Source organism: Orcinus orca, chromosome 16 (assembly GCF_937001465.1).
Source record: "Orcinus orca chromosome 16, mOrcOrc1.1, whole genome shotgun sequence".
Taxonomy (NCBI): Eukaryota; Metazoa; Chordata; class Mammalia; order Artiodactyla; family Delphinidae; genus Orcinus; species Orcinus orca.
Window position 1 is genome coordinate 73335393 of NC_064574.1, and position 26146 is coordinate 73361538.

Sequence of the window (26146 nt, forward strand, 5' to 3'; positions counted from 1 at the left end):
TTAGACTCTACCAGACTTTTTAAAAAAATTTTTATTGGAGTATAGTTGATTTACAATGTTGTGTTAATTTCTGCTGTACAGCAAAGTGAGTCAGTTATACATATGCATATATCCACTCTTTTTTAGATTCTTTTCTCATATCGGTCATTAGAATCTGCCGGACTCTGGATGTACCATTGTGCATTCCCAGCAATGTGTGAGAGCCAGTTGCTCCTCGTATTTGTCAGCACTTGATATTGTCTGTCAGCATTTTTTATTTGAATCATCCTAATAAGTGTGTAGTCGTTTTTTTAAAAAACCAGTATTATTGACACGTAATCCACACACCATAAATTTTCCTACAACCTGGATTTAGAACATTTTCATCACCCCCCCAAAAAAACCACATGAGCTTCCCTGGTGGCACAGTGGTTAGGAATCTGCTGCCAATGCAGGGGACACGGATTCGAGCCCTGGCCTGGGAGGATCCCTCATGCCGCGGAGCAACTGGGCCCGTGCGCCACAACTACTGAGCCTGAGCTCTAGAGCCTGCAAGCCACAACTACTGAGCCCATGTGCCACAGCTACTGAAGCCTGCTCACCTGGGGCCCATGCTCCGCAACAAGAGAAGCCAGGACAATGAGCCCGCGCACTGCAAGGAAGAGTAGCCCCCGCTCACTGCAACTAGAGAAAGCCTGTGCACAGCAATGAAGACCCAACACAGCCATAAATGAATGAATGAATGAATGAATAAATAAATAAATAAATTTATTAAACAAACAAACAAAAAACATGGTATGGGCTTCCCTGGTGGTGCAGTGGTAAAGAATCCACCTGCCATTGCAGGGGACATGGGTTCGATCTCTGCTCCGGGAAGATCTCACATGCTGCAGAGCAACTAAGCCTGTGCGCCACAACTACTGAGCCTGCACTCTAGAGTCCACAAGCCACAACTACTGAGCCCATGCACTGCATCTACTGAAGGCCATGCACTCTAGAGGCCATGCTCTGCAACAAGAGAAGCCACTGCAGTGAGAAACCTGCGCATCGCAATGAAGAGTAGCCCCCACTTGCCGCAACTAGAGAAAGCCCGCACACAGCAACAAAGACCCAACACAGCCAAAACTAACTAACTAAATAAATAAAAATAAATAAATTTATTAAAAAAACCATGGTAGTTGTTTCCGTCTTCCTCCTCCCCTCAGCCCCAGGCAACTACTAATTTTTCTGTCTCTACAGATTTGCCTTTTCTGGATAGTTCATATAAATGGGATCATACAGTATGTGATCTTCTATGAGTTATTTCAGTCAATTAGCATAATATTTTTAAGGTTCATCCAAATTGTAACATGTATCAGTACTCCTTTTTATGGCTTAGTAATACTCTGTTGCATGGATATACCATATATTGTTTAGTGGGCATTTGGGTTGTTGCTTATTTTTGGCTATGAATAATGATGCCATGAACATTTGTGTACAAGTTTTTGTGTAGACACGTGTATTCAATTCTCTTGGGTGGAATTGCTGGATCATATGGTAACTCTTAACCTTTTGAGGAACTGCCGAACTGTTTTCTAAAGTGACTGTGCCCCTGCCAGTTTACAGTTCCACCCACTGGCAGTATATGAGGGTTTCAGTTTCTCCGCATCTTCACCGACACTTTTTATTGTCTGTGTTTTTTTTGTTGCCATCTAGTGGGTTTGAAGTGGTATCTCATTTTGGTTTTGATTTGCATTTTCCTGAAGATTAACATTGTTGAGCATCTTTTCTTTTCATGTGCTAATTAACTATTGTATATCTTCTTTGGGGAAGTGTCTAGTTAGAGTTTTTGTCCGTATTTTATTGGGTTATTTGCCTGTCTTGTTGAATTGTAAGTTCTTTATATATTCTGGTTACAAGTCCCTTATTGGACATATGATTTACATATATGTTCTCCCATTTTTTGGTTTGTCTTTCACTTTTAGGATATTGTCCTTTGAAGCACAAATATTTTAAATTTTGATGAAGTCCAATTTATCTGTTTTTTCTTTGTCTCTTGTACTTTTGGTGTTGTATCTATGAAACTGTGGCCTAACGCACAGCCACAAAGATTTACACTTCTGTTTTCTTCTAAGAATTTTATAGTTTTAGCTCTTATATTTAGGTCTCTAGCTCATTTTGAGTAAATTTTTGTGAATAGGTATTCAACTTCATTCTTTTGCATGTGGATGTCCAGTTGTCCCAGCATCATTTGTTGAAAAGAGTGCTCTTTCCTCTCTCAGTTATCTTGGCACCCTTGTCAAAAGTCAGTTGACCATAAATGTAACAGTTTATTTCTGGACTTCCATTCATCTGTATATCTGTTTTTCTGCCAGTATTGCATTGTCTTCATTACTATCACTTTGTATTAAGTTTTGAAATTGTGAATCTTCCAACATTTTTGTTTTTCAAGATAGTTTTGGCCAGAGTGAGATTGTATAAACCTAAATAGGATTAAGTAACTCACTGCTTAGAATCTTTAAATCAGTCACATCTGATTGCATCTATGATAAAATTTTATATCCCTAACCTGACCCACAAGATTTATGAACTGACCCCTGCCCATTTTTCCAGTTTCATCTCTCACTCACTTTCTCTCTTGCTTACTGCCTTAGCCTGCTCTTTGAAAACTATTTTTTTTTTTTTTTGCCCGCACCATGTGGCATGTGGGATCTTAGTTCCCAACTAGGGATCAAACCCGTGCCCCCTGAATTGGAAGCACAGAGTCTTAACCACTGGACTGCCAGGGAAGTCCCTGAAAGCTTTAAAATGCCTTTCTATTGCAGGGCTTTTGCGTATCCATTTACTTTTGCTTAGAATGCTCTTCTCTTCACTCTTTACCTAGTTCCTGCTCATTCTTCAGATCTTTACCTGTCAATTTTTAAGAAAGGCTATTCCTATTATTATTTTTTTTTAATAAATTTATTTAGTTTTGGCTGCCTTGGGTCTTCGTTGCTGCGCGGGCTTTCTCTAGTTGCTGTGAGTGGGGGCTACTCTTCGTTGCAGTGCATGGGCTTCTCATTGCAGTGGCTTCTCTTGTTGCAGAGCACGGGCTCTAGGCGCACGGGCTTCAGTAGTTGTGGCACGTGGGCTCAGTAGTCGTGGCACGTGGGCTCAGTATTCATGGCTTGCGGGCTCTAGAGTGCAGGCTCAGTAGTTGTGGTGCATGGGCTTAGTTGCTCCATGGCATGTGGGATCTTCCTGGACCAGGGCTCGAACCCGTGTCCCCTGCATTGGCAGGCAGATTCTTAACCACTGCGCCACCAGGGAAGCCCCCTATTATTTTTTAAATATTGTTTTTTCTTTTCTCACTTAGGTAACACATGTTCATCATAGCAAATTTGAAAAATAAGGAAAGGTATCTTACAAGGAAACCAGAGGATAAGCATTTAATGTTGCAGAGACATCTAATGCCAGCTTGTTTTTTGGTCCTATGGTCCTTATTTTCTTTTTCTGTTTGGAAGCCTGAAGAACTATTTCTTTCACATTTGAAATTGAATTATATTTGAAATTTGAAATTGCCATATTTGAAATTGCCAGGATATTTCCAGATTGGGTTTATTGTCATTGTTTTGCTTGAAAGGTAGGCCCTCACTTGAATAGACTAATGTCTTTTTTTCTATTTCCAAAAGGACTTTTTCCCTTTGTGCTTGTGATACAGTTTTAGTTTCTTTAACCAAAATGTTATTTTTCTAGGGTTGAATATTAATTCTCCATTTTCTCTATTACTCTCTTTTCTCTCCATTGTTTTCTTTCCTTCCCACTTTCTCCCCTTTAAATTAAATACTGGTGTAACATCTTAAGTGTGCCTTCTACATCATGGATACAGTTTTCTGCATAGATATTTCAATGCTATATTGCTACCAATTATCTTAATTAATGTTTTTTTCTTTGCAGTCTTTTCTTATCAAGCTGATCTTCTAATCTCAACCTCTTCTCACTTTGTGGTTCTTTGTTGCAGCTTTATAATAAAGTACAGTGCCTGGCACAGTAATAGGTCTTCAAATATGTGGCTAAAGGAGTGAATACATGAGTAAACAAAAACCAGATCTTGACTGTTGTATCCTACTGAGACTCAAAAAATATTTCTTTGAGTGTATTCTTCAGAAAAAGAAAAACCAGCTGTACTGAGGTGTAACATATACCATAAAACTTACTCATTTTAAGGGTACAATTCAGTGATTTTTGGTAGATTTTATAGAGTTGTGCAACTATCACAACAGTCCAGTTTTAGAACATTTTCATCACTGGAAAAAGTCCCCTCATGCCTGTTTGCCATAAGTTCCTGCTTCCACCCCATGCTTTCTGTCTCTGTAAATTTGCCAGATGTGAACATTTCATATAAATGTATGCTGATGTAGCTGCTCAGATACATATACACACACGCACAATTGTTTTCATTTTTAAGCATGGCTTTCTTGTGGTTTGCCCCCCTGTCTGCATAGCTTAGTGGACAGCGGTTGTGCTCAAACTTATTGAGGCAGTAAGACTTGTCCTCTGCCAGTGGATTTGCGTGTGGGGCAGAGGAACATGTTCAAAGTTCAGGCTGTTCTCAAATCTGCCCTGGTGTTTACTTTCCACTTGATCCTTTCATGTCTCCTCTTTGCCTGTATATAGCTCAGCTTTGGCCACGAGCTTGCTGATCACGACTACAGCCTCAGCCTACTAGAGCTCTTCACCGTCCTTGCTCACCTGCCGCCTGGAGCATCACTTACACTGGCAGCACAGTTGGGCATGTGTGCTACGCTCCAGTTCAAATTGAGTGATCTCCCACTGATTCCAGCAGCAAAGCCTCCAGGCCTTGTAGTTTGCCCTGCCCTGCAGAACCTCTGTACCTGCTGAGTGGGTGGATGGTGGGGGTGGGAGTAGTCTTGGGCACAAATACCACAGCTCTCACTGTTCTTACTGAACGTTGAGCAGTTTTTCAAACATAAATGCTTCTTGGGTTGCTGTATTCCTTTGGTCAATTTCCAGAGGACTGAAAGGGTGGTTTTGTCAGTTTCATTCCTCTTTATAACTTGTTTTTTTGGGGAGAAGAATTGCCTACCTTCTCCTTAGTTCCTAGCTAGACATCCAGCCCCTCAGAATGTATTCTTTTTCTGGTGTAATTAGTCATTTCCCCAGGTGTACTCACTGTCAGTCAGGATATTCATATGTATATGTATGTGTGTATATATATATATATGTATGTATATGACTGAGAGTTTTTAAGGAATTGGCTCATGTGATTATGGCACTGGTATTTCTAAAATCCATACAGCAGTCCGGCAGGTAAGAGTTGATGTTAGCCTAGAGGCTGAATTCCTCAGGGCAGCAAGGCTAGAAACTCAGGCAGGGTTTCTGTGTTGCAGTCTTGTGGAGAATCCCTTTTTCTTCAGGAAACTTGTCTTTTCTCTTAAGGACTTCAATTGTTAGATGAGGTCCACCTGTGTTTTGGAGGGTAATCTACTCAAAGTCTGTTGATTTAATTGTTAATCACTTCTAAAAAATATACCTTCACAGAAATATTTTGACTGGTGTTTGACCAAACACTGGGCACCATAGCCTAGCCAAGTTGACAGATAAAACTAAACATCACACTTGCCCTCTGAAGTTCAGGGTAAGTTTACATGTACATAGTACGTATGTTTTACATACATGCCCCTGCTTTTACATGTCTGTGTCTTTGGTCATAGCGTATCTTCAGTTTAGAATGCTCTGTGTACCCAAATCTTATCTATTCTAGATAAGGCTGGATCACAGACACACACAGTTTTCTTTGCACCCTATACACCAGCTTTCCTGAACTACTTCTTGTCACCTAATTATGCTGTGTTCTGTCATGCCATTGTGCTTTTGCACACAAGTTTCTATTGCTTAGCGTACTCCTTCCTCTTGTTTTATATATGGTTTTATAGCTTCCTGAGTTAGCTTCCTTTCTGTGTGCCTTTTCATTATACTACCATTGTCTCCTTTGCTTATTTCTACTAAGACACTGATCACACTTTATTATCATTGTATATTTGTCTGCCTCCTGAGAGCAGGGGTCACTGCACTGCTGTCCTTTCCAAAGTTTATCCTCAGCCAAGCCCAAGTATCTGGACTGTAGTACCTAAATAAATAATTTGTAAGATATGAATAAACTGAATCTGTGTTAAAAATTTGGAAGTTGTATATTTCTTCTGTAATTTCTCTTTATGGTAGAATGTGGATGAAGCTTCTTGGGGATGAAGCAACTCTGAATATCAGAGATGAACCTTGGGTTAGACTCCAAACATACTTGGGAATATTAAATATTTGCTTGACTCACTATAGAAATAATTTTATTTATTTTTCCATTCTGTGCAAGGTCTGTAGCTTCAGAATTGTTACATTAAGAAAAGCTGTTTCTGATTAGAAATATTGATTTATTTTTGCTTATATTTATATATACTTTTATTCTAAGAGTATCAGTGTATTTAAGACTGCTTCAACTTCTTTCTAGCTAAAATGCAATGGTGATAACTGATGATTAATTTGTAAACAATCTTAATGTAATGGTAAAATAACTTTTTCCTTTTCCTATTAGATATTGATCATCTTTCTGAAGTAGAATCTCCATGGCCTGAATGTTTTCTGAAAAACATTTGTAGCAAAATATCTGTTTAATAGCAAGATAACCACATCAAGATGGTTGGAAAACTGAAGCAGAACTTACTATTGGCATGTCTGGTGATTAGTTCTGTGACTGTATTTTACTTGGGCCAACACGCCATGGAATGCCATCACCGAATAGAAGAACGTAGCCAGCCCCTCAAATTGGAGAACACAAAGACCACTGTGCGAACTGGCCTGGACATCAAAGCCAATAAAACCTTTGCCTATCACAAAGATATGCCTTTAATATTTATTGGAGGTGTGCCTCGGAGTGGAACCACACTCATGAGGGCCATGCTAGATGCACACCCTGATATTCGCTGTGGAGAGGAAACCAGGGTCATTCCTCGAATCCTGGCTCTGAAGCAGATATGGTCACGGTCGAGTAAAGAGAAAATACGCTTGGATGAGGCTGGTGTCACCGATGAAGTGCTGGATTCTGCCATGCAGGCCTTCTTACTAGAAATCATTGTTAAGCATGGGGAGCCAGCCCCTTATTTATGTAATAAAGATCCTTTTGCCCTGAAATCCTTAACTTACCTTGCTAGGTTATTCCCCAATGCCAAATTTCTCCTGATGGTCCGTGATGGCCGGGCATCAGTACATTCAATGATTTCTCGAAAAGTTACAATCGCTGGATTTGACCTGAACAGCTATAGGGACTGTTTGACCAAGTGGAATCGTGCCATAGAGACCATGTATAACCAGTGTATGGAGGTTGGCTATAAAAAATGCATGTTAGTTCACTATGAGCAACTTGTCTTACATCCTGAACGGTGGATGAGAACACTCTTAAAGTTCCTCCAAATTCCTTGGAACCACTCAGTATTACACCATGAAGAGATGATTGGGAAAGCTGGGGGAGTATCTCTGTCAAAGTGAGTAGATGTTATGTTTTTTATTTGACCATATTCAGCTAATAAAGAATGTGTGTGTGTGTGTGTGTGTGTGTGTGTGTGTCTATATGGAATATATATATGTATATGGAAACTGTAGACCTTTTCTAGAATAGAGCTTCATCAGTGAGTTTTTAAAAAATTCTCTAGCCGGTTCATTATAGACCCTTTCATTTACTTAATTCATTTTAAAATTTATGAATTGTTCTTTATGTACTTGATGGAAGCAAACCCAATTTATAGCAGTGAAAGGACATCAGACTTTAATGTCCATCATTCAGTTTTAGTGGCTTCTGATATTTAATTTCTAGATATTTTTGTTAATAAGGATAGTTAACTTTTGTGTAGATGAGGGTCAATATGAGGAAAAGCATCTACCATGTTGGTATGAAGTGAATTCCAGCATATAGGAAATTTTAGTGAGAGAAAAATAAAGGTTAAAATTATCTAACTCATTCCCTTCATTTTACAGGTAGGAAATCTGAGTCAGAAAGATCAAAATGATTTACTCAAATTTAAATGGCAGGGCCAGAATTAGAATCTATGCTTTGGTCTTAATGGGCTAGTGCTTTTTCCCATGGCATTTTATTACATGTAGTGCTTCTTTTGTCATGTGATGGATACATCTTCCCTTGATTTTTACAAAATTTTAGAGGATCTCTGAAATTTGGAAGCTTAATCCATAATTCATACAAGAAGTTCCTTGGATTCAAGTATTTCTAAAACCATTGTATTTTTCTTCCTTTCTCATGAAGTGATGACTAGGGTGGCCTGACTTGCTCTGATAACCTGACTTGATGACTTATACCTAGAATAAGGATATAAGGATATAAAAACTACTGTTAAATTCAGGTAGCATCTCCTCATGAAGAAAAGTTGGCTATGACTAAATTTTATTTTTTATCTTTCCATTTATAAAAGTAATACCTAAAAAAAAAGAAAAAGAAAAAGCAGTGAACTTCCCTTGTGTGTCCTGCTTGCCCCTATCAAGGAATGTCTTCTTGATTTTTTTTCAAAGTATAGAACTTGTACAGTAAATATTGATTCCTCATATAGGTAATTGAAAAGGAACAGCTACCTTTCTGCAACAAGCTTTCAGTTATTGATTATAAATTATTAGGTATCATCACTCCAGTGGCTCCAGGTTATTTTTATTGATTCAGAGAGAATTACAGCTTTAGCTAACGTCATCACAGTTTACTGTTCTTTCCAAATAATAGAGCATCACTAGTTTCTAATCACCTGTATTCCTAGGTAGCATTTTACTTTGTATGCTTGTATGTTGGCCCAGAAATTCTGATGCTAGTTCCATCTATTAATATAAAATAAGCCTATTAACACCCCACCATCTCTCCAAGTAGGGATTAAAGAGATATGCTCAAGTTAAATTTCTGTGGAAATCAGGAAAAGATAATTTTGCAGGGACTTCCCTGGTGGTCCAGTGGTTAGGACTCTGCACTTCCACTGCAGAGAGCGTGGGTTTGATCCCTGGTTGGGGAACTAAGAACCTGCATGCTGCGCAGCGTGGCCAAAAAAAAGAAAAAAGAAAAAAGAAAATTTTGCAAACATGCAGACCAAGGAAATTCATAGGAATTTTGAATCAGTGAGTTTTAGAGGGGGAAGAGACCTTACTTAGCATAAAGTGTATGGAATGCAGACCCAGTGAGGTTTTATGCTTTGTCAAGAATCACATATGGCAGAACCATGACTAGAACCTCCAATGCCTATTCCAAGACTCTTGCCACTATATGAGTTTTTAAAAATGAGGGTATAACATATATAGTAAATCACAAATATTCAGTGTACAATTTGATGAATGTTTACATCTCTACACACTTGTGTTCTCATCATCCATATAAAGATATAAAAAAATTACCAGCACTCAGGAGACTCCTTTATGCTCCTTCCCAGTCAGTATCCTCCTAAACCCCAAAGTAACCACTGTTCCAATCTCTTACACCAGAGGTGATATGAGGTTGCATATAAAGTTCAAAAACAGTCTTGCTTGTTTTTGAACTTCATATAAATGCAGTCATGTCTATTTATTATCTTGTTCTTGGATTTTTTCATTTAACATTTAGATTCACCCAGAATATTATACATAGCAGTAGTTCATTCTTTTTCATTACTACCTGATATTCCAATATGTAAATATAACACAATTGATCCATTGTTCCATTGATGGACATTTGATGTTTCCAGTTTTGGGGAATTATGTGTAAAGTTGCTAAGCATATTCTTGTACATAACCTTTGGTTGACATAAGCTTTCATTTCTCTTGGGTATATAACAATGAGTAGAATTGATGGCTCGTAAGATATCTCTATCTATGTATCTATATATCTTTAACAAATACTTCCAGTTTTCCAGAGTGTCTGTATCATTCATGTATGGCTGTACCATTCATGTGTGACTATACTATACATGAATGTGTTCTAGTTGCTTCACATCTTTGCCAACACTTGGTATTGTCAGTCCTTTTAATTTTAGTGGGATGCAAGTAGTTTTTAAACTTAAGAGCAAAATAATAACATTTAAACTCCTTTTTGAAACAAAGACTTACCCAGCATTACAGTATAAAATAGATAAGAGCAGAGCTACTGTGGTTGAAGCAGGTCTAATCTAAACTGTACTGCCTCTTTTAAGACTGAGTCCCTGCTCTTAAAAAGAGCTAATTGGGGGATAAGGTAAAAACATACAGACTTATTCCATTAGTAAGTACCAGGTTGTAAATATTACATGTTAGTTGAGAGTCATGACCATAAGGAATTCATAGCCCAGAGTCAATCATCCTGTGTGCTTTTGCCTTCCTATAAATATTTTTATTCTGGGAAAATTGTTTAAAGTAAGTATTTTAATACTTATTTTAGTATATTATTTAGTACAAAAATACTGAAAATATTTAGGCAGCCTTGAAGGCTTTAAGATATCACCAGATGGCTCAGGATGCAGAAATTGTTGACGACAGCAATAAGAAGGGCCTTCATGGTTCTACCTGCCTTATCTTGTTAACTATGAAGGTTAAGCTTTCTTTTGCTTTGCTTAGGAATTTTCAGTTATTTTCATTTCATCTGTTCCTTCCCTGGTCAGTTCCAGTTACAGAAGAGTAGGAGGTGTAGGGTAGTCACCTGCTAGCATGTATAAGGGTCGTCTATGAAAGAGTTTGATAGAAGAAAGCATACTTTCATTCTGGCGTGGTCCAGGGAGTCTTCATTAGAGATTAGTGTATATAAGCTAAACTTTTCAAAATTGAAAATAAAAGCAAAATATTTAATGAGTGGAGAAGGGATGAAAACAGATTGCTTTGACTGGCTGATAATTTAGCTTTAGTTCTGCATTTAGGTAAAACTGTGGGATTTTATTCTATTTTATTTTTTTACTTATTAATTTTTTTTGGCTACGCTGTGCAGCATATGGGATCTTAGTTCCCCGACCAGGAATCGAACCCGCACCCCTTGCATTGGAAGCACAGGGTCTTAACCACTGGACCGCCAGGGAAGTCCCTAGGATTTTAGATATACTAGTCATCCTTGATATTTTAAGGTAGTCGTTCAACTCCAGTAGTAGTTCTAGTTTCTCCAGTGACTGGCATTATAACTTTTATGTTTGAATGCTACGTTCTGTTTTAATAAATTATTCAACCATACTATTCAACTTCGTATTAAACTGAATCATAGTCTTGAATATGATAGCTCCAAAAAACAATATGTATAGAACTCGCTGATCTCTCTATTTCTTCTAAACTAATAGAGAGTAGGAAAAAATTGAGGTATTTCTACATGTCTTTTTGCCTTTATCTTTCAAGAAATGTTTGTATAGAAAGGTGGGGGGGCACATTCTAAGGAAAATATTTTATGCAAATAGGTGTATTCCGGCAGAATTCTCCAAGTGATTGAATTGGAGGAGGGTTTTGCTGATCAGTAAATGGTATCTACTGCTGAGGCCTGCTCTGTTTGATATTTGTATTTTGCGTTTGGAGTAGGAAATAGAAGTTTGTATTTTGAGTAGGAAATAGAAGTAAAGTTTGAGACTATTTATGTAGACCTCTTCCTGCAGATTGTGGAATTTTGTGGAATTTTAGTCATCTCCATATGGAAGCATTCAGGAAGTTACTAGAGTGCACAGAGTTGTTTTTGCTCTTAAACTCATTAAGATACTATAGAATTACCTGGAACAAATAAAAATCATCAATAATAGTAACAACAAAAAAAAGCCACCAACCATATGTATACTCAAGAGTGAGTGAAATAAAAAGGTAACTTATGATCAGTAAATAAGTTTAGTAGTCAAAAGAGCAAAGCCAGAAAAATAAAATAATATAATGGTAACCCTTAAAAGGAATAAGTACAAGAATCACAACTACAATTCAGAGAAGAGTTATCTACTCCAAGAGCAGAAAAAGGGTGTACAACTATTATGCACAAATAGGTTAGAATGAAAAATGTAATAGTGGTAAATATAAGAGAACAAATTAGAATACAATAAATGACACTCTGAAGCTTCTAATAAGTGTAAAGCAGAGAAAAAACTTAGAAATCAGATCCAGAGCAAAAAACACATTAAATAGGTGAAAATAATGCAGAAAAATTTTTGGAAATGGAGATACTTTTGAGGAAGTAGAATAGTTATTTAGTAAATTTAGAATATTAATTTTTTTTTTAGTTTCCAAAATGGAACTTAGTTTGGAATTAAAAATTTTTATATTTTACAGGATTACCAGAGAAAGATAACAAAATGTCTACTTGAAAAATTTCTGAAATGTAAGGATAACAAGAATATTATGAGTGGGCTTCCCTGGTGGCGCAGTGGTTGAGAGTCCGCCTGCCGATGCAGGGGACACAGGTTCGTGCCCCGGTCCGGGAAGATCCCACATGCCACGGAGCGGCTGGGCCCATGAGCCATGGCTGCTGAGCCTGCGCGTCCGGAGCCTGTGCTCCGCAACGGGAGAGGCCACAACAGTGAGAGGCCCGCGGTACTGGAAAAAAAAAAAAAAAAAAGAATATTATGAGCAAGTTAAGAGAAAGCTATATTCATGCAAATTAGGATCACTTCTATAGTTTGTAAGATTAATAGCATGCAAATCAGGATTAGCTGAGCTCTGTGAACTCAGATTAAAATATCCCAGAGGAGTTTTATAAATATTACATTTTTCCCCATAAAATTATCATAGAGCAAGGCTGTTTACTTTGGATTACTGATCCTTTGTGAAGGCAGTAAACCTATCTTTATAAATTTAGTTGTTAATCAAATACCATCTAAGAGGAATGCTTTGGGATTGTGAAAATGGCTGTGCTGCTTTTACAAGTCAAATTGAAGAGCTAAGTAGCTGAGAACGCTTAGCTGGAAAAGGGTAATTGAATAAACGAGGAATACAATTGACAGCAAAACAGGTTGTAAAAGGAAAACAGTAGAGGAAAATTGTATTTAAAAATATGTCAGTGAAGAATGAGAAGAACAAGAACATAAATTAATATAAAGCACAACTCTCACTTTTCTTGAAGAACATGGCAATTGATGGCAAAAAATAGAAGTTGGGTATTAAATCATTTAGATTAAGGTGTCTTTGCAAAAGATAGAGATCCAAGATAACAATGGTTTTAAATAAAATAGTGGCTGTTATGTAAAAGAAGGCAGACCAAGACTGGTTTGGAAGCTCATTGCCCCCAAGGTCCAAGTTGGAGCTCCAGTCATATTATCTGTGTCCTAGGCAGCAGGGTAGGGGTAGGGTGGGCATATAAGAAGGAGCCTTAAGTATTTTTTAAGAATAGTTTCTAGAAGCTTTCAGGTAGCCCTTCTCCGTGTGTTGCCCTGGCCATAACTTAGTCTTATGGCCGTAAATAAAAGGCTGAGGAATGTAGTGACCATGTGCCCAACTGAGAGTTGATGTTTCTTTTACTGAGAAGAATAGGTTGTTTTTTGGGGTAGGCAGATAGCAGTCTCTGCTACTTCACTGAGTACTTACTATGTGCCAGACAGAGTGCAGAAGTCTGCCCTAAAGGTACCCATGATCTAACAGAAGACACAGATTGCTGAATGATACAGTGTGAAGTACTATGGGAAACCAACAAGAGGTACCTAACCCAGTCTGGGCTGTTCAGGAAGGCCTTCCTGGGTGATGTGGTGTCAAATTGAGAAATAAAGCAGTGTTTCTCAACCTTGGCAGTATTGACATTTTGGGCCAGATAATTCTTCGTTGTGGGGGACCATCCTGTACGTTGTGGGATGTTTAATTAGCAGCATCCCTGGCTCCTACTCAGTAGATACCAGTAGCAACCCTCCCCACCCCTGCCAAGTTGTGGCAACCCAGAATGTTTCCAGACATTGCGAGATGCCCCCTGGGGGGCAAGCTCCCAGATAAAGGGAAGATCATTTTGACTTACAGGATATTGTGCTCCTTGGGTGACCCATGGTTGGAGTGTGGTAGTTCTTCCTTGATTACTTAGAACACCTCTTTCTTCCTTAGCCAAATGAACCATCAGGAGATATTACTCCTAGGATCGGTCTGTGTCTAACTCTAGTCCTACAGTGTCCAAAGAGAAGAGGTGGAATAGAGAGCTTCTTGTGGCATGACTCATGGCTCAACCTAGGGGCACAGAAGGACCTAGAGAACAGCTGGGACCTGTTATGCCTGAACTGTAGGCCCTGCCCTCCCACTCTATAGTGGAAGTCATCCAAGCTCACTCCCACCTGGGCCCAGAATGTCACATTTGTTTCCCATAGCCTAATATAATTGTTTAAACGTAAAGTAAAATAAAACCAGGCAGTAATCATTTGGAAGCTACAACATGGACAAATTCACAAAGATGAGAAACACTGTGGTATTTATGAGGAATTATAGGCAGTTTGAGAGTTCATACCCAGGCACGAAGTGGTGGGAATAGGCTTGAGAGAGCTGAGAGGGACCAGGCTTTGGAGGGCCTTATATTTTATGCTCAAGATCTTAACTTTTATCCTGTAGACCAGTTGTTTCAAACTTGTCTTATCCATGGGACACTCTTTTCAAATGAAATCTCATAAGGAACCTTGGTATCTAAAGTACTTAGAGGTGGTGTGGCTCTGGTTTGTGGCAACATTTAATTTTGCTTGGATTTAGCAAAACTGAAGTAAAACTCATGGAATTGGGACACTTCTATTTTGTTTTCAAAAGAAAAAGTTGATTATAACATCCTCTTAAATTTTTAAAAATTGTAAGTTTTTAAGAGGCTGGGATCATAATGGTTTCTACAGACACTTAGGGTTTTTTTGTTTTTGTTTTAAATATTTATTTATTTACTTACTTATTTGGCTACACCAGGTCTTAGTTTGCGCGCAGGATCTTCATTGCAGCACGTGGGATCTTTAGTTGCGGCTTGTGGGACCTTCAGTTTTGGCATGCGGGATCTTTTAGTTGTGGCATGCAGGCTCTTAGTAGCAGCATGCGGGCTCTTAGTTACAGCATGTGGGATCTAGTTCCCTGACCAGGGATCAAACCCGGGCCCCCTGCATTGGGAACACGGAGTCTTATCCACTGAGCCACCAGGGAAGTCCCTACAAACACTTAGTTTTTTTGTTTTATATATTTATGTATGTATGTATGTATGTATGGCTGAGTTGGGTCTTTGTTTCTGCACATGGGCTTTCTCTAGTTGTGGCAAGTGGGGGCTACTCTTCGTCGTGGCGTGTGGGCTTCTCATTGCGGTGGCTTCTTTTGTTGCGGAGCACGGGCTCTAGGCACAGGCTTCAGTAGTTGTGGCTCGCCGGCTGTAGAGCGCAGACTCAGTAGTTGTGGCACTCAGGCTTAGTTGCTCTGCGGCATGTGGGATCTTCCCGGACCAGGGCTCGAACCCGTGTTCCCTGCATTGACAGGTGGATTCAACCAGTGCGCCACCAGGGAAGCCCTAAACACTTAGTTTTAATAGACCTAAGTTTGACCTTTCAGGGTATGAAACTTAGAAGGTATGAAACAAAGAAAAAAAATATTTTTAAGATTTAAAATGTTAGCCTGTTTGGGGGTGTTTTTCTAAGGTGAAACATAGGGCAGATTTGATCTGTAAGTAGAATAACCTGTAAAATTGATTAACTGCTATCAAAGAAAAACCAAGCACATCATAGGTATTATAGCTAGTTTCTATCCAGATACTGTGGTCCTCTCCCTCTTCTGAGTTATCTAATAAAGGATGATTTCATTATTTTTGAAAAACACCATTACATTCCATCATTGATCAAAATCATCTTCTCAAACATCAGCCATACATTAGGGTCCCCTGAAGGACCTTTTAAAAGACCCAGAGTTTCTGATTCAGACCTGGTGTAGCCCCAATAATTTGCATTCGTAGCAGGTTCCTAGGTGGTGATGCTCCTTGTCTGGAGATTTCACTTTAAGAACCCCTGCTCAGAATCATGCTGCATCTTATGTTTGCTTCATATGTAGACTCTAACTTTTTTGCCTCTTACTCTCTGGGCTCTAGCCACACTGAAATAATTGTATCTACTCAAATAGTCCACACTGTTCATTGTATCAGCTCCTTTGGATGTATTGCTCCCTCTGTCTGCGGTACCTTTCTCTCACTTCATCTGACCAAGTCAAGTTGTATTTAAGCATTCAGCTTAGGTCTCCCTTCCCTAAGGAGGAGCTCCTTGAGATCTCCCTTTGTCTAGGATGTGCTTCCTTTGCCTTCATGAGGTGTCTTGGCAAGTGGAAAAGAGTTCAGACTTTGAAGCTGATTAGACCTATGTTTAAAATTCTTTTACTGACACCAACTGGTTTTGTAACATTGGATGAACTACTGTCCCTCTCTGTATCTCCATTTTTTTAATCAAGAAAATGGAGAAGATGGTGATGATGACCATGATGTTATCATCTAATATTTATTGAATATTTGTTGTGTGCCAGGCACTGTGTTATAAGTTCTTTGCATGCCTTATCTCAGTTTTCATATTTACCCTTTCACAGTTACACACAGATACTTTAAAAACCTCCATTTTGGGACTTCTTTGGTGGTGCAGTGGTTAAGAATCCGCCTGCCAATGCAGGGGACACAGGTTTGAGCCCTGGTCTGGGAAGATCCCGAGTGCCACGGAGCAACTTATTCTGTGCGCCACAACTACTGATCCTGCTCTCTAGAGCCCACGAACCACAATTACTGAGCCCGAGTGCCACAACTACTGAAGCCTGCGCACCGAGAGCCCGTGCTCCACAATAAGAGAAGCCACCGCAATGAGAGGTCCGCGCACCGCAACAGAGTAGCCCACCCTCACCGCAGCTAGAGAAAGCCCGCACGCAGCAATGAAGACCCAACGCAGCCAAAAATAAATAAATAAATTTATTTTAAAAAACCCCTCCATTTTATAGATGAAGGGCCTATCCCTCTCAGAGAGGTTGAGGAGCTTGTCCTCGGTTCCACAGTTGGAACATAGTAGAGCTCATGTAGGGCTCACGTCTTTCCATCTTCAGAACCTGTGCTCTTAATCTCTATGTTACATTTACTTTATAGGGCTTATGAATATTAAATAAAATAATGAGTGTGAAAGTGGCTAAACACAGGCAGACAGATAAAGAGTCAGACAAAGTTTCAAATCCTAGCTCTATCCTTTATCAGTTATATGACCTTGGGTGAGTTACTTGATTTTGCTTATGCTTAGTTTCCTCATCCTCCCCCTTAGTTTTCTTATCCTGGAAATGGGGATGGAAGTAATATCCATTAGGGATGATACCTACTTTGCCGGGCTGTCCTCAGGATTAAATTAGGTTGACTATAAAGCCTTAGCCCAGTGCCTGGCATTAGTAGGTGATCAAAAATACCTATTGGGAATTCCCTGGCAGTCCATTGGTTAGGACTGTGCGCTTTCACTCTGCGCTTTGAAGCTGCATGGTGTGGCCAAAAAAAAAAAATGTTACCTATTATCTTTATTATTATTATTATCAGGATAATAATAATATCGATAGTACCCACTGAGGATGGAGGTCATAGTATTTATTTACTTCATAGAGTTGTTGTAAGGATTAAATTAAAATTACTATAAAGCCTTTAGCACAGCACCTGGCATAAATGGTACTTATAGTATATATATTTTTTATTGTTATTAAATGCTTATGCTCTGTCAAAAAAAAAAAATGAGTGCAAAACACCTGGCATGGTACCTAGCACGGTACCAAGTGCGCCATAGGCTTTTGTTATCACACATTCTCCATAAGCTTGTTTACGGTAGAGATAGTCTTAACTCATGAATGTTTGTTTAACTAATGAAACAAAATGGGCACCTGATTTTAACAGCTCTACTAGGGAAACTGACATGGCAGTTTGGGAATTTCAGCCTTACAGTAGCAATATTTGAAACTACCTGATGATGATACCTGGTCTGTCATTATTTTTGTCGTGTTTTTCCCATTTTTGTTTGTTTAGTTAGCCTATTTGTGAACTTTACATAAATGAGATCATAGTCTGTGTTTTCTTCTGTCCTTTTTTTTTTTTTTTTTACTTAACATTATCTTGAGATTTATATTTTTGAGGTGTATAGCTATTTTCAATTTGTTTTTATTGCCACAATACTATGATATAATAATAATAAATATAATTATTTATACATTTATACTGTTAATGAACATTTGGGTCATTTTCAGTTTCGAGCTATATACATTTTTTAAGGTGTCCTCTTCAAGAGTTTCTCTAAGATACACACTTAAGCATAGGATTGCTGGGTCATGGAGGATATGCATATTCACCTTCACTAGGTAATGCCAAGTTGTTTTCCAAAGAGTTTGCAGTAGCTTACACTGCTACTATCAATATAAAAATCCCCAGGAATCCATAACCTCACCAGCCTGGCTTTTTTTTTTTAAACCTTCTTATTTAGTTTAACTGTATAGTACAGCCTGGCTTGTTAATTTTTCTAACTGGGTAAGAGTAAATGGTAGGTACCTCACTGTAATTTCAATTTGTAATTCTCTGTTAATGAATTTGAGCACTGTATATTTTCATTGGCTATATATAGTTCTCTTTTGTGAAAGGCCTGTTCATGACTTTTGCCCATATTTCTGATGGGTAAGGTTTGTCTTTTTCTTTTTGATATCCTTTATCTGATAGATATATTACAGATTGCTTCTCTCAGTAGCTTGTCTTTTAACTTTCTTTATAATCTGTTTTGATGAATGTAGATTTTCAAGTTGTTGCATTTATCAGTTTTTTCCCTTACGATTTTTTTGTTTTGTTTGTTTTATCTTAATCTTTATATGACATTGATTTTTGAACATGATAAACTGTGAAATACAAGTGGTCTTGAGATATAAATGTTCATAAAATTCATGTAACAAATCAGAAACCCAAATGAATATATTCAAATATGGAAAAAATTTTAACAATATTACTTTTTAAATTTATTTTTGGCTGCACTGGGTCTTCATTGTTGCACGTGGGCTTTTCTCTGGTTGCAGCGAACGGGGGCTACTCTTCGTTGTGGTGTGCGGGCTTCTCATTGCGGTGGCTTCTCTTGTTGCGGAGCACAGGCTCTAGGCGTGAGGGCTTCAGTAGTTGTGGCTCACGGGCCCTAGAGCGCAGGCTTAGTAGTTGTGGCACACAGGCTTAGTTGCTCTGCGGCATGTGGAATCTGCCCGGACCAGGGCTTGAACCTGTGTGCCCTGCAATGGCAGGCGGATTCTTAACCACTGCGCCACCAGGGAAGTCCTGGAAATTGTTAAATAGTAAAATTAGCAATGTTGCCTAATATTATTTTTCTGTTCCAGGATCCCTCCAGGATTCCATATTACATTGAGTCATCATATCTCCTTAGGTTTCTCCTAGCTATGACAGTTTCTCAGACTTTCGGTATTTTTGATGACCTAGATATTCTTTTATTTTTTTAATTTTTAAATTAAATTAAATTAATTTTTTTATACAGCAGGTTCTTATTAGTCATCAATTTTATGCACATCGGTATATACATGTCAATCCCAATCGCCCAATTCATCATACCACCATCCCACCCCGCAACGGCTTTCCCCCGTTCGTGTCCATATGTTTCTTCTCTACATCTGTGTCTCAACTTCTGCCCTGCAAACCGGTTCATCTGTACCATTTTTCTAGGTTCCACATACATGCGTTAATATACGATATTTGTTTTTCTCTTTCTGACTTCACTCTGTATGACAGTCTCTAGATCCATCCACATCTCAAAAAATGACCCAATTTCGTTCCTTTTTATGGCTGAGTAATAGTCCATTGTATATATGTACCACATCTTCTTTGTCCATTTGTCTGTCGATGGGCACTTAGGTTGCTTCCATGACCTGGCTGTTGTAAATAGTGCTGCAATGAACATTGGGGTGCATGTGTCTTTTTGAATTATGGTTTTCTCTGGGTATAGGCCCAGTAGTGGGATTGCTGGATCATATGGTAATTCTATTTTTAGTTTTTTAAGGAACCTCCGTACTGTTCTCCATAGTGGCTGTATCAATTTAAATTCCCACCAACAGTGCAAGAGGGTTCCCTTTTCTCCACACCCTGTCCAGCGTTTGTTGTTTGTAGATTTTCTGATGATGCCCATTCTAACTGGTGTGAGGTGATACCTCATTGTAATTTTTTTTTTTTTTTTTCGGTACGCGGGCCTCTCACTGTTGTGGCCTCTCCCGTTGCGGAGCACAGACTACAGACGTGCAGGCTCAGCAGCCATGGCTCACAGGCCCAGTTGCTCCGCGGCATGTGGGATCTTCCCGGACTGGGGCACGAACCTATGTCCCCTGCATGGGCAGGCGGACTCTGAACCACTGCGCCACCAGGGAAGCCTTCATTGTAGTTTTGATTTGCATTTCTCTAGTAATTAGTGATGTTGAGCAGCTTTTCATGTGCTTCTTGGCCATCTGCATGTCTTCTTTGGAGAAATGTCTGTTTAGGTCTTCTGCCCATTTTTGGATTGGGTTGTTTGTTTTTTTAATATTGAGCTGCATGAGCTGTTTATATATTTTGGAGATTAATCCTTTGTCCATTGATTTGTTTGCAAATATTTTCTCCCATTCTGAGGGTTGTTTTCTCATCTTGTTTGTAGTTTCCTTTGCTGTGCAAAAGCTTTTAAGTTTCATTAGGTCCCATTTGTTTATTTTTGTGTTTATTTCCATTACTCTAAGAGATGGATCAAAAGAGATTTTGCTGTGATTTATGTCAAAGAGTGTTCTTCCTATGTTTTCCTCTAAGAGTTTTATAGTGTCCAGTCTTATATTTAGGTCTCTAATCCATTTTGAGTTTATTTTTGTGTATGGTGTTAGAGAGTGTTCTAATTTCTTTCTTTTACATGTAGCTGTCTCAGTTTTCCCAGCACCACTTATTGAAGAGACTGTCTTTTCTCCATTGTATATCCTTGCCTCCTTTGTCATAGATTAGTTGACCATAGGTGCGTGGGTTTATCTCTGGGCTTTCTGTCCTGTTCCATTGATCTATGTTTCTGGTTTTGTGCCAGTACCAGATTGTCTTGATTACTGTCACTTTATAGTATAGTATGAAGTCAGGGAGTCTGATTCCTCCAGCTCCGTTTTTTTCCCTCAAGACTGCTTTGGCTATTTGGGGCCTTTTGTGTCTCCATACAAATTTTATGAGTTTTTGTTCTAGTTCCGTAAAAAATTGCCAATTTGTTAGGGATTGCATTGAATCTGCAGATTGCTTTGGGTAGTATAGTCATTTTCACAATATTGATTCTTCCAATCCAAGAACATGGTATATCTCTCCATCTGTTGGTATCATCTTTAATTACTTTCATCAGTGTCTTATAGTTTTCTGCATACAGGTCTTTTGTCTCCCTGGGTAGGTTTATTCCTAGATATTTTATTCTTTTTGTTGCAATGGTAAATGGGAGTGTTTCCTTAATTTCTCTTTAAGATTTTTCATCATTAGTGTATAGGAATGCCAGAGATTTCTGTGCATTAATTTTGTGTCCTGCAACATTACCAAATTCATTGATTAACTCTAGTAGTGTTCCGGTGGCATCTTTAGGATTCTCTATGTATAGTATCATGTCATCTGCAAACAGTGACAGTTTTACTTCTTCTTTTCCAATTTGTATTCCTTTTCTTTCTTTTCTTCTCTGACTGCTGTGGCTAGGACTTCCAAAACTATGTTGAATAATAGCGGTGAGAGTGTACATCCTTGTCTTGTTCCTGATCTTAGAGGAAATGCTTTCAGTTTTTCACCATTGAGAATGATGTTTGCTGTGGGTTTGTCATATATGGCCTTTATTATGTTGAGGTAGGTTCCGTCTGTGCCCACTTTCTGGAGAGTTTTTATCATAAATGGGTGCTGAATTTTGTCAAAAGCTTTTTCTGCATCTCTTGAGATGATCATATGGTTTTTATTCTTCAGTTTGTTAATATGGTGTATCACATAGATTGATTTGCGTATATTGAAGAATCCTTGCATCCCTGGTTTAAATCCCACTTGATCGTGGTGTATGATCCTTTTAATGTGTTGTTGGATTCTGTTGGCTAGTATTTTGTTGAGGATTTTTGCATCTATATTCTTCAGTGATATTGGTCTATAATTTTCTTTTTTTGTAGTATCTTTTTCTGGTTTTGGTCTCAGGGTGATGGTGGCCTCATAGAATGAGTTTGCGAGTGTTCCTTCCTCTGCAATTTTTTGGAAGAGTTTGAGAAGGATGGGTGTTAGCTCTTCTCTAAATGTTTGATAAAATTCACCTGTGAAGCCATCTGGTTCTGGACTTTTATTTGTTGGAAGATTTTAAATCACAGCTTCAATTTCATTACTTGTGATTGGTCTGTTCATATTTTCTGTTTCTTTCTGGTTCTGTCTTGGAAGGTTATACCTTTCCAAGAATTTGTCCATTTCTTCCAGGTTGTACATTTTGCTGACGTAGAGTTGCTTGTACTAGTCTATTAGGATGCTTTGTATTTCTGCGGTGTCTGTTGTAACTTCTGTTTCATTTCTAATTTTATTGATTTGAGTCCTCTCCCTCTTTTTCTTGATGAGTCTGGCTAATGGTTTATCAGTTTTGTTTATCTTCTCAAAGAACCAGCTCCTAGTTTTATTGATCTTTGCTATTGTTTTCTTTGTTTTTACTTCATTTATTTCTGCTCTGATCTTTATGATTTCTTTCCTTCTGCTCACTTTGCGTTTTGTTTGTTCTTCTTTCTCTAGTTCCTTTAGGTGTAAGGTTAGATTGTTTATTTGAGATTTTTCTTGTTTCTTGAGGTAGGCTTGTATAGCTATAAACTTCCCTCTTAGAACTGCTTTTGCTGCATCCCATAGGTTTTGGATTGTAATGTTTTCATTGTCATTTTTCTGTAGGTATTTTTTGATTTCCTCTTTGGTTTCTTCAGTGATCTCTTGGTTATTTAGTAATGTAGTGTTTAGCCTCCATGTGTTTGTGTTTTTTACGTTTTTTTCCCTGTAATTCATTTCTAATCTCATAGCGTTGTGGTCAGAAAAGATGTTTGATATGATTTCAGTTTTCTTAAATTTACTGAGGCTTGATTTGTGACCCAAGATGTGATCTATCCTGGAGAATGTTCCATGCACACTTGAGAAGAAAGTGTAATCTGCTGCTTTTGGTTGGAATGTCCTATAAATATCAATTAAATCTATCTGGTCTGTTGTGTCATTTAAAGCTTCTGTTTTCTTATTTATTTTCATTTTGGATGATCTATCCATTGGTATAAGTGAGGTGTTAAAGTCCCCCACTATTTTTGTGTTACTGTTGATTTCCTCTTTTATAGCTGTTAGCTGTTGCCTTATGTATTAAGGTGCTCCTATGTTGGGTGCATATATATTTATAATTGTTATATCTTCTTCTTGGATTGATCCCTTGATCATTATGTAGTGTCCTTCCTTGTCTCTTGTAGCATCCTTTATTTTAAAGTCTATTTTATCTGATATGAGTATTGCTACTCCAGCTTTCTTTTGATTTCCATTTGCATGGAATATCTTTTTCCATCCCCTCAGTTTCAGTCTGTATGTGTACCTAGGTCTGAAGTGGGTCTCTTGTAGACAGCATATATATGGGTCTTGTTCTTGTATCCATTCAGCAAGCCTGTGTCTTTTGGTTGGAGCATTTAATCCATTCATGTTTAAGGTAATTATCGATATGTATGTTCCTATTACCATTTTCTTAATTGTTTGGGGTTTGTTTTTGTAGGTCCTTTTCTTCTTTTGTGTTTCCCACTTAGAGGAGTTCCTTTAGCATTTGTTGTAGAACTGGTTTGGTGGTGCTGAATTCTCTTAGGTTTTCCTTGTCTGTAAAGCTTTTGATTTCTCCATCGAATCTGAATGAGATCCTTGTTGGGTAGAGTAATCTTGGTTGTAGGTTCTTCCCTTTCATCACTTTAAGTATATCATGCCCCCCCCTCTGGCTTGTAGAGGTTCTGCTGAGAAATCAGCTCTTAACCTTATGGGGTTCCCTTGTATGTTATTTGTCATTTTTCCCTTGTTGCTTTCAATAATGTTTCTTTGTCTTTAATTTTTGCCAATTTGATCACTGTGTGTCTCAGCGTGTTTCTCCTTGGGTTTATCCTGTATGGGACTCTCTGCGCTTCCTGGACTTGGGTGGCTATTTCCTTTCCCATGTTAGGGAAGTTTTGACTATAATCTCTTCACATGTTTTCTCGGGTCCTTTTTCTCTCTCTTCCCCTTCTGGGACCCCTGTAATGTGAATGTTGTTGCGTTTAATGTTGTCCCAGAGATATCTTAGGCTGTCTTCATTTCTTTTCATTCTTTTTTCTTTATTCTGTTCCGTGGCAGTGAATTCCACCCTCTGTCTTATCCGTTTTTGGTTGGAATGTCCTTATTCGTTCTTCTGCCTCAGTTATTCTGCTATTGATTCCTTCTAGTGTATTTTTCATTTCAGTTATTGTATTGTTCATCTCTGTTTGTTTGTTCTTTAATTCTTCAAGGTCTTTGTTAAACATTTCTTGCATCTTCTCAATCTTTGCCTCCATTCTTTTCCGAGGTCCTGGATCATCTTCACTATCATTATTCTGAATTCTTTTTCTGGAAGGTTGCCTATCTGCACTTCATTTAGTTGTTTGTCTGGGGTTTTATCTTGTTTCTTCATCTGGTATATAGCCCTCTGCCTTGCCCTCTGCCTTTTCCTCTTGTCTGTCTTTCTGTGAGTGTGTTTTTTGTTCCATAGGCTGCAGGATTGTAGTTCTTCTTGCTTCTGCTGTCTGCCCTCTGGTGGATGAGGCTATCTGAGAGGCTTGTGTAAGTTTCCTGATGGGAGGGACTGGTGGTGGGTAGAGCTGACTGTTGCTCTGGTGGGCAGAGCTCACTAAAACTTTAATCCACTTGACTGCTGATGGGTGGGGCTGGGTTCCTTCCCTGTTGGTTGTTTGGCCTGAGGCAGCCCAACACTGGAGCCTACCTGGGCTCTTTGGTGGGGCTAATGACAGACTCTGGGAGCGCTCACGCCAAGGCGTACTTTCCAGAACTTCTGCTGCCAGTGTCCTTGTCCCCGCGGTGAACCACAGCCACCCCCCACGTCTGCAGGAGACCCTCCAACACTAGGAGGTAGGTCTGGTTCAGTCTCCCCAGGGGTCACTGCTCATTCCCCTGGGTCCCGATGCGCACACTACTTTGTGTGTGCCCTCCAAGAGTGGAGTCTCCGTTTTCCCCAGTCCTGTCAAAGTCCTGCAGTCAAATCCCACTAGGCTTCAAAGTCTGATTCTCTAGGAATTCCTCCTCCTGTTGCCTGACCCCCAGGTTGGGAACCTGATGTGGGGCTCAGAACCTTCACTCCAGCGGGTGGACTTCTGTGGTATAAGTGTTCTCCAAGTCTGTGAGTCACCCACCCAGCGGTTATGGGATTTGATTTTACTGTGATTGTGCCCCTCCTACCGTCTCATTGTGGCTTCTCCTTTGTCTTTGGATGTGGGGTATCTTTTTTGGTGAGTTCCAGTGTCTTCCTGTCAATGATTGTCCAGCAGCTAGTTGTGATTCTGGTGTTCTCACAAGAGGGAGTGAGAGCACATCCTTCTACTCCTCCATCTTGGTTCAACCTCTCCCTTATGGTTTGAACTTTGTGTTTTGTGAAGAACTCTTTCCTTACCCTTAGGTCAAAAATAGTCTCCCATATTTTTTCCTAAAACTTGAAAAATTTTCCTTTCATGTTAATCAATCTGGAATTTATTGATCATTATGAAATTTATTTTTTGTGTGTGAGGGTACAGATCATATTTAATTGTTTTCCATATGGATGTCTTGTTCCCCAGAGCTGTTTATGTAATAGTCTCTTTTTCCCTAGCCGCCTGTAGTACCTGCTAGGTTAAATATTAAGTTTCCATATATGCATTTTTCTGTTAGTGAAATATAACATAGTTATACTCTATTTTAATTACTATAGTTTTATGAAATGTTTTAATATCCAGTAGGGCAAGCCTCCTGCTTAGTTCTTCTCTAGGAATGTCTTGGCTATTTTTAGCCCTTTATTCCTCAGTTTTCTATTTAAGCATGATTTATTAATGATTAAATTTACATTGAATTTGTAGGTAATTTTGAGAAGGATGGCTATCATTATAGCAATATTAACCTTCCTATCCATAACACAGTATGCTTCTCCATTTACTTAGGTCTTCAACATCTTTTGATGATATTTTATTATGTTCTTCATAAAAGTCTTGTACTTTTGATTAATTTTTGAGTACCTTTTTGCTGTTAATGTGAATAATG

The 26146-nt window shown here is 38.7% G+C and overlaps 1 protein-coding gene across 9 annotated transcripts in view; it reads left to right on the plus strand.

The window, feature by feature from the left end:
• The window catches only part of TPST1 (tyrosylprotein sulfotransferase 1), a 124112-nt gene that overhangs the window by 30451 nt on the left and 67515 nt on the right, over window positions 1-26146 (plus strand). For 8 of the 9 annotated variants that reach the window (XR_007472251.1, XM_033426261.2, XM_049699583.1 and 5 more), the window contains exon 2: window positions 6545-7490. Coding sequence is in view for 8 of the 9 variants with exons in the window: in XM_033426261.2 (XP_033282152.2) it covers window positions 6646-7490 (845 nt within the window). In the remaining variant the exon portion in view is untranslated. Of the gene's footprint in view, window positions 1-3560; window positions 3581-6544; window positions 7491-26146 lie in introns of those variants that run through there. The other variant, XM_049699581.1, reaches the window with a different exon arrangement.